This window comes from Azolla caroliniana, unplaced genomic scaffold, assembly GCF_043228905.1.
Source record: "Azolla caroliniana isolate FFs.n. ecotype wild unplaced genomic scaffold, voAzoCaro1.0.p SCAF_22, whole genome shotgun sequence".
NCBI classification, from domain to species: domain Eukaryota; kingdom Viridiplantae; phylum Streptophyta; class Polypodiopsida; order Salviniales; family Salviniaceae; genus Azolla; species Azolla caroliniana.
Window position 1 is genome coordinate 5,634,228 of NW_028230457.1, and position 9,946 is coordinate 5,644,173.

Consider the following 9,946-nt stretch of genomic DNA (forward strand, 5'->3'; position numbering starts at 1 on the left):
TGAACCTACTACAGATTCCGACAATCACAAAGAATCTAGTGTTGGTTAGAAAAATCGTCAACCAGGGAATGCAGGTGTAGTTTATGCACCTCGGGTGCTTCATCGAGGAAGAAGGTCAGATAATCGTGCAAGGATGCAGAGAAGGGAGGATGTTCATCCTCAACACAATTGACGCCAAAGGACAAAAGATTGAATTGGACATCATTCTCTAGCATAAGCGGATCGGCCACGTCAACTACCAGGGGCTTCAAGATTTGCAATCGAAACAAGTTGTGTTCGGATTGCCAAAGTTTAGTGGCCAGAAGGCTCAAATATATGAAGCCTGCCAACTCGGGAAGCAACACCGGCTTCCATTCCCTACCGAATGAAACCGGAGCCGTAACAAGCTCAATCTAATCCATTCGGATGTATGGGGACAGACACAGAATGTTAGTCTTGGTGGGAGTCAGTATTTCATCTCCTTCATCGATAACTATAGTCGGCACACGTGAATCTACCACATCGAGAAGAAAAGCTAAGTCTTTGACTGTTTTTGGAACCTTCAAAGCTTAGTCAAAAGGGAAACGGAGAGGAAGATAAAGTGCCTGCGGTCGGATGGCGAAAAAGAATACTTTTCTAGCCAATTCAGCAATTATCTACATCAAAAAGGAATTCAAAGAGAATTCAGCTGCCGATACACATTGGAACAAAACTGTGTGGCCGAAAGAAAGAGCCTTTGATAAACTCAGTGTTGATTTTGGGATGTAACATTTGATGTTATCCAGATGCCCATTTAAAAAGTTGTTTGCGTCACCTTTCTCTTGTGGCAAGGTAAGTATGGGATGTGAAATGAGTGGGACAAACATGTTGCATTGTTGGTCATGTAGGAGTGGGTTTTTGTAGGAGCTAATACAACACTATCCATTTGCACAACACTCATGCTCAAGTTGAAGTATGTGATTGTTCACCCATCCTCATCATAACATTTACTAGAAATAAGATATTAATCATGTTCGGGATGGACAATATTCAAAATCAATTCAAATTTTATGAAGATTTAGTGATGGATCATGGTCCTACATAATTTTTAGGTCCGTTGTTTAGATTCTTCAATAAACAAGAAATTGTGCTTGAGGTTACAAGTAACTAGGTGTGCTTCAAACTTAGCTACAATTGGTTGATCATCCATGAGGGAACATGCTTCTTACTCTTGGACTTTTAAGGTGTACAGATGAACTTAGTAGGTTTCATTTGTCTTTTCCCATATAAATATATTCATTTCCAAATCCACGATCAACTAACTAACCTAGAGGGAAATTTGTGGTTCATCACCATGCATTTTGGTTGTTGGATAAACCCATCCACAATCTATATGTTGACATACAAAGAGATCATTTTATAGTTATGCCACTTCTACCTATGCTCATAGTTAAATATACTAACTCCCACCTGATGGTGATTATGGTTGACACAATTGTGCTATTCACACTTACTATGTGTGAAGCTAGTATCATCATTTTCGAAGAGTAGTCCTAAAGTGACTATATTTTCTTGCTTGTCATAGCATTGATTGACTACCTTCCTGCATGTTAGCTAGTAGGATAGGATCAAAAACCTTACTGTGTCAAGCTACTATCATCATTTTCGAAGTGTGCTCCTAAAGTGACTATCTTTTCTAGCTTGTCTATTAGCCAGTCAACTACTCGAACTGTAAAGGTCGAAGCCGGAGTCAGACAATTGGGAAAGGACAGATTCGAATGGTAATTTTGCCAAGTAGAAAATAGGGTAATTTATGAAATAGAACAGTTAGTGTATGTATAGCTTCTTGTCAAATAGGCAAGTGTATCACCATGGAAAAGACTCTCAGGTCGCCTAAAATAAGGGACCGAGAGCATTGTATCATTATCGGTCTGTTTTGAATAGGCAAGTGTATCATCATGGAAAAGACTCTCAGGTCGCCTAAAATAAGGGACCAAGAGCATTGTATCATGATCACTCTAGTTAGAGTATCTACTGTGTCGACTGTTCTGTTTTATCTTCTATCTATTTACTGTGTCGGATGTTCGAATTCATTCTCTGCTACACAAATTATGTTATAACTAATAGTCGATCAAGATCGTATGTTCTAATCCTAGTAATTAGTTTATGTGTGACCATTGTTTACATAAAGTTCTGAGTAAGTAACTAGTGTCGACAAATACCATATCTCCAACCAGAACCTCCTTGATAGAACGTTTTTCGGAAGTAAAACGTTCGACCCATCGTGTTTGTCAGTTGTCTGTCAGGACAACACAACACACTTCCCATAGATAGGATAGATAGGATACGGTTCATTTTGCGGCCAAATTTTGAGGTTGCGTATGAGCAAGTTTTGAGGTTTAGGAACCTCTCTTTCTTTCTCATGCTAAATGTGAGAACCAATCGATGTGGTCCAAAGCTTCAAATAGCTTGGTATAAATGTCCCATACAAAATTAAAAGGTGGAATGTATGCTATGAGTCTAGAATTCAACAGTATTAAATAATACAATAATATTGCAACCAAAGTTCCTAAGTCTTTGGCCACCCCACACACTTCCCACAAGGAGACTTGGACCGTAAGTTTGAGAATTTGCTGAGAACTGCAAAGTTAACCTCATTTCTCTTATATGCATTAGTAACTAGTGTCATGATTGGGGATGGTTTTTTAGTAGTATTGACTTCTCATGCCTAAGCATAAGGGCAAACCCACTTTTCAAGCTTACCAGGCCCTCGGATGGGCTTGCTGACTTTGTGTTCTTTTTCTTCTTGCTAAAATGGATTGATATGCATTTGCTTCTATTTCATTTCCTTAATCAGATTTAGATAGAACACTAAATGAGCTAACAATTTCTTGTTGTGTTTATCATCAACTAGCACATTGCATTTGTCACTGTCAAAGATGTGGGTGTTGATAGAGGTGAATGTGGGTGGCTTCTATTTCTATTTAGATGTTATTGAAGTACCATTCTCATGTTTTTCTACATTTTGAGCGATGTGTTAAGTATGGGTAATTATGTTTTCGCCAACTTCAGATGCTATGAATAACCATAATTTAATAACTATCATGTTTTTTGGGGTAGTTTGGGGCAAGACATTCCTAACCACATCTAGAGCATGTGTCCTGTCTCTAAAACCATTATGTTGTATTGAAAAAATCAACTAAAATGACAAAGCTATGTTAAACCTTTGGGTTTGGAATATTTTTGTCGACCAACCAGAAGCAACAAAGTACCTTTGTAGAAGAGTAGTAAAGGAAAGATGTTATGAAAGACATGGTATATTTCTAAGTCTAAAGCTTTGAGTGAAAATTAGGATGTTTACTTAGGGGGGTTCAATAAGGATAGGATGTGTTAGGTAGAGCTTCATTGTTATAATAGAAAACCTTGACTTCTATGACAAACCAAGCATACACAAATTGAATGCTGCATCAGAGAAGAACTCATTAGTATGGATTCAGATGTGGTTTTGGATAATTGAGCAAGATAACTATAGCCAAGAATAGAAAGAATTGGAAAGAACTTTGATGATATAACGTTCAAATGCCCTAATGATATGGGAGTCCATAGAAGATGATGTAGGAATATTGGATCTCAATATAAAAAAGAGGAACTAGATTTTGAATTAAGTTGAATAATGTAGGTTAACTACACTTGAGTGAGAGTGGGGAGTATGAAAACTGACCAACACCATGTGCATATATGTCAAACATGAAGTGTGAGTACATTGAATATGGTAGATGAGTTACTCATTAGGCATACAACCTATTGGTAAGAAGGAAGCTTAGTTCTAATGTATTGTTGGGTTAGAGATTACTGTATCTGCTCACCTCGAAGTGCATGAGTTACAACTCATCCTTTATCACCTTTATCATTGTAGTCTCCTAGGGCGATTACAAATTATAAAGTAGGGATGAGTGCGTTTTGATGTCAAATTTGTATACTTGTTCACGTATGCCTTGGAATTCCCAATATGAGTCTCACGCTTGAATATCGGTTACAAAGTCATGCAATTTTATATATGCCATTGATTTCGATTGTGAAAGGGAGATTAAGCCCTAACGATATGTAGGAAATTAAAATGAACATTTTTATCCATAATTCCTTTTTTCATTCATCAACACATTGTATGAGCATAATTGTTTGTTTCCATTATGACCATGCCAATAGTAGACTAGCATGATTGAGTTTACTATCACATTATCACTCTATGGATATAGGTTTCAACTATTTTAAACAATTGGCGCCATAATTTATGTAGGGTCTTGATTGCTTGCAAGTGGCATTTGTTTATGGAGACTAGTATGTATGATGTATATATCCAACAATATAATATGTTGCAGAACATAGTTATTGTTTCCCATTACAAGGTTTTAAGGACTCGGAATGTCTTTTCATCAATTGTGGATACTAGTCTATCACTAATGTAATAAAACATCCTTGTCAAGTACCTCCAAGTGGGAGGGATAATAACAATATTAGGTCTTCATCAACTGGCATTGAGTATTTATTGAGAAACATCTTGACGATGCTTAGATTCTTAAAAAGGATAGCACTTGTCCATACTTGAATGCTCCCAAAGGAGCACCTAGCCTCCAAAACATGGCAGTTTATAAAAAACAAAAGTCGGTATTACCTATAGATCACTAATCAAGAGGTGAGGACAAATGAAAAAGATTGATTTTGATGGGAAGTCTTATCGTAGAGTAAACCTTGAAATCAAGGAAGAGGGATTCATTTGAACACTCTTTTCTTAGGTATAATTCTCCGATGGCATTCAAACAAAATCTATATGAGCACATTCTCTTAACCAGTGTTCTATTCGATGGATCTTAATCCATTCCTCAATGGTATGTAACGAAACTCTTAGTCGTATATATTTGAAGACCTTCATATTCAATCAACAAACAAATTTTAATGTTCATAATTGAGTCACTCTAGCAAGTAGAAATGCTCAATGAAACTACGTGTGCATGGAAACACTTCTAGGATTTGCTCAATATCGGCACTCCTTAATAATTTCATAGGAAACATTACAACGGTACCAATGTAAAAAATATATGAGCTGTACTGATGAAAGTCATCAGATATTGTGTGTGCAAACAATTTTGAACATCTAGGATATCAATAATGTTCAATAATCACAACCTTTTGTTTTGCAAAGATTAGGAAATGTTTTATTGTCATTTGATAGCCTTTTTTTCTAATTCAAACATTTGGTTCGAAGGATCAATTTATAAAATTACTTCTTGAAGATAAATACTTCGAAACTTTTGCAAGGGAATCTACTTGTCTCATCGATTTAATTGCAACTAGCCATGCAAATTCAAGGTATATTAAATGCAAAAGAGGATAATTTAGCAAGATGATTTCACAACGGTTTTGACACAAAAAGTTGGAAAAAGTGTTGATGGTAGACGAAGATGTGATTATCACAAAAGGCTCTTCAATGTCATTGGATGTGTTGATGTTATATGCCTCTGTGGCATATTTTACTCACGGTGGAATGTTTACTTGAGTGACTTTCACAACAAGGAATTGTAGTACATCTACCTTGGGAATTTATTTGTGGATGTATTAGCCTCATCTGTTCTATTGCAACTTGCAACTTCCTCTATGATCCAAGGAAGGAAAAGGAGAATGAAATTATTAGGGCATTCATTGTGAGTTGCCAAACAAAAGGTGGAAATTAAGTTGGTAAACAAGTAATGGTAGATGAGCATGTCATCCTTAACATAAAAAGGCTCATCAATGTTTGTATGAGCATGAGTTCAATTCACGAATGGATCATATCTTGATGTGTTAAGACTGTCAAAGTTTTCATGTAGTGGGTTGTTCATTATCCTAATATGCTTGGACCCAATTCGTGTGTAGCATTTTCCGATTAAGTATCTAGTTGTGTTGTTGTGATGTGTTTTTCCCACTTGACAAAGTGGTCCATCCAACTCATGGTGTAGATTAAACAATGCATTTAAATCCGATATGTCATCTTCCACTCGTATACTTAGGCCCCCATTAATACCTTGTGATGAGTTCGCAACGAGTACAAGATACCTTAATTAGATCCAAATCAATCATCTTCAACGCAATCGGAGAGAGTAATAGTAGAGGCAAAGTTATGAAATAGAGTGGTGTAGAAAAGATATCTACAGTAGCTTATAGAGAACAAAGGATGTGACATTATATACAGAGAGACACATTGTACACACATACACACCATACACACACACACATACATACAAACACATACCATATATATACAAGACACACACACTTTCCCTCTCATATCTCATATATACATACTCTCTCTCTCTCTCATACCTCATATGTGGAAAAGTAGTAGCATGGAGATGGAGACACGTGGCAACATGCAATTGGAAGCCGAAGTAGAAGAAAAAAAAGCATTTTCCTTCTTCTTCTTTTTTTGGGTTCCCTCTTTACATAGGAAACGTGGGTCCCTCCTTCCTTCCATGTTATTCCTCGATAGCTGATTTCATATATTAACAACACACACACATAATCACGTATACACATAGATTTATGTTAGGTTTTAGGCCATATGAATAGCAGTACCATGCTCCCCAATTCTTCTTTAATCCAATCTGCCCTAACCCAACACCAATCCATCACCAATAGCTCCACTAACATTACCTGTGGTGGCGTCCATGGTAACCCTAATCCAACCAATGTCGGTCTATGGCCTAGCTCTAGTTCTACACCATCTTTTAGTCGGCCACATCCACTCAATTGGTCTCGCTCCATGAACAATACCCATGGCTCCAAGGTGCCTCTACCTACTAGCTGCCCCATTCCTAATCCCAACTGGAATCCGCTCCAATCGCTCCTTGCACGCATCCTCGATGCTTTCGAGAGCTCCATCATTGCACGGATGGATGCCGCGAGGCTCCCCTTGTCTCCCTCTGTGGACCCCAAGGTTCAGCTAGCCGGGAATTTCTCGCCCGTGCCCGAGTGCCCAGTCACCCACAGGCTTCCGGTTGAAGGCACGCTCCCGTCATGCCTGATGGGCGGGGTATACGTCCGGAATGGTGCGAACCCGAGGTTCGAGCCCAAGGGCGGGCACCATGTCTTCGATGGCGACGGCATGTTGCATGCAGTGTCATTCAATCATGTCGACAATAACAACATGGTGTCATTCAATTGTGTCGACAACATGATCGACAATAGCAACATGGTGTCATTCAATTGTGTCAACGACAACAACACGGGATTAAACGGCACGAATGATGGCGATAATCGCGTGAGCTACGCATCGAGGTTCACCAAGACCTATAGGCTCTCAGTAGAGGAGGAGTTGGGGAGATCCTTCTTCCCCAAACCTGTAGGGGACCTCCATGGCGCTAGCGGCATGGCAAAGCTCCTCCTTTTCTATGCTCGTGGGTTGGCGGGCCTCGTCAACCTTTCGAGAGGCATCGGGGTCGCGAATGCGGGGCTCATCTTCTTCGACGGGAGCCTTCTGGCCATGTCAGAGGATGACCTTCCTTATCGTGTCCGGATATGTGGCAACGGAGACCTCGAGACGGTGGGTCGATATGATTTCCATGGCCAGGTCTCCCCTTCTGCCACCATGGTTGCCCACCCAAAGCTTGACCCCATCACTGGTGAGCTTTTCTCCATTGGCTATTCTGTAGTGTCCAAGCCCTACCTTAAATACTTTAAATTCTCCCCTACTGGAATCAAAGCTGCGGAGGTCTCTATATCCCTTCCTCATCCTACACTTATCCATGACTTTGCCATCACTCAACAGTTTGTCATCATCCCGGACCAGCAAGTAATATTCCATATCCCTTCCATGCTCAAGGGGACCTCCCCTGTAGTTTTCGATAAGAACAAGACAAGCCGGTTTGGGATCTTGGCCCGGGACGCCATTGACGACACGGGATTGGAGTGGATCGACGTGCCGGATTGTTTCTGCTTTCATCTCTGGAATGCATGGGAAGAAAGGGATGGAGAGGAGATAGTTATAATTGGATCTTGCATGACTCCGGCCGATGGAGTCTTCAACGGGTGCAATGATGTCAACGAACACTCCGATTCGAGTCCATTCAGGAGCATTTTGTCGGAGGTGCGGCTTGACAGACACTCACGGACATCTCAAAGGCGGGAGATTACACCCTCGATGAACCTTGAGGCAGGGCACGTGAACCGCCACTACATTGGCAAGAAGTCCCAGTACGCCTATCTCGCCATCACCGAGCCGTGGCCGAAAGTGTCGGGCATTGCCAAGGTTGACCTTACAACAAGGGTGTGTGGGGGTCATGATGGATCAATTCATGATATTTCTCATATCAATGAAGGTGATAAAACTCTTGATACTAGTGTTGTGGCTAAGTTCATGTTCAAGGAAGGATGCTATGGCGGGGAGCCTATGTTTGTACCTAGCTATTGTGAGGACGCCGAAGGTGATGAGGATGATGGGTATGTTCTCACTTTCTTACATGATGAAGAATGTGGCAAATCGGAGCTTCTTGTTCTTAATGCAAAGTCCCCTTGTCTTGATTTAGTTGCGTCGGTGAAGATTCCTTGTAGAGTACCATTTGGTTTCCATGGAACCTTTATCACATGCAAGGAGCTCCAAAAGCAACATTGATCGTAGCAATTCTTAGCCTAATCTTAGCGAATCACGTGGTAGCCAAACAACATTATATCAAGCAACCGATGAAATCAAGAAAATATATAGTAGACAATCTTAAGCAGTAGCCAAACAACATTATATCAAGCAACTGATGAAACCAAGAAAATATATAGCTCACAATGCTAAGTAGGATTGGAAAGGAGATGGATACTTAGGAACAAAGAGCAAAGAGAGAACCATATGGAATCCTCAATGTTGATGATTCTCTTCCCTTTTGGTTTTGGGCCATGCATGGTGACAAACAAGGGAATGTAAATAAATAAAAAAGGTCCCTTCATAAATTAAGCCTCTTTTTTGTGCATAAAAGAGAAAAAGAGCACTTTTTGTGCATTAAATGAGATATGGGAAATGTTTTATAAATAAGGAAGCTCTTCTTAGTTCCTATCCTATGCTTTGGTTGTTTTTATCTAAAGTTCATTGTTTGCATCATCATTCACTTTTTGCTTGGCTATTTGTGTAGGCTTTCCAATTATTTCCATCCATCCATCAATCAATCAAGCATCACATACTCATCATGGGTCATATCCTTAAAAAGGATACTAAATGTTAGTTGTAACTTGCGTACGTGCATCTCTCTATGTAGTCAATATATATGTGCACATGTACATAAATATTGTGTCTCATATATAGCAAGTTTTATATCAATTTTAAAAATAATGTACAAATAGAATCGATCTCATTTCTATAGACATTGGATGATTGGTTGGGCAAGTTTGGGGCTCTAGTCTGTGGCCGACATATTTTTTGAACACCTTTATAACAAATAGTCTAAAGTTTATAAACTCATTAGAAAGATGTAGAGTCAATCTATTTATGGTCAAATGCATGATCATGGATTTTATGTGATGACTTTGGAATCAGCCACTGCCATACTATCACACAACCTCAAACATGAGTGTATGTATTTGTGCCATGCATGTTCATACGATTGACCACCCAAAACATTTCTTTCTTTCTTTGCTATGCTAGGATTTAAATTTATCAACATGCCCGAAGAATGTAGTATTTAATTTCATAGATCCACATAATCTTTCTCACATTTTCTTCACTCCACTAATACACAAAAAAAGGCAAGAAAGAAGTCTTGGCATACAACCAACGCACATAAGGCCCTTTGTTGCCTCCATTTAAAAAAAAACTTACCAATATGAACAAAGCATAATATTCATTGAGCAAAACAATCGTGGTTGACATAAAAAGATGTAGCACTTGTGCTTGGTTATTGATTAGTAGAGTTTGTTGTGCTTGTATATTGAGAGAATGTGTGAGAGGTTTTGCATTCCATATTGGAGCACATCT

At 39.2% G+C, this 9,946-nt stretch overlaps 1 protein-coding gene across 1 annotated transcript; it reads left to right on the forward strand.

Annotated features, from left to right (window-relative positions):
- Window positions 1-6,556: 6,556 nt before the first annotated feature.
- On the forward strand, window positions 6,557-8,687 carry LOC147849876 (9-cis-epoxycarotenoid dioxygenase NCED4, chloroplastic-like). The gene is made up of 2 exons (XM_087337131.1): window positions 6,557-7,113; window positions 7,234-8,687. The coding sequence occupies exons 1-2, from the start codon at window positions 6,569-6,571 to the stop codon at window positions 8,600-8,602; spliced, it is 1,914 nt and encodes a 637-aa protein (XP_087193257.1). The 5' UTR covers window positions 6,557-6,568; the 3' UTR covers window positions 8,603-8,687.
- Window positions 8,688-9,946: the final 1,259 nt, after the last annotated feature.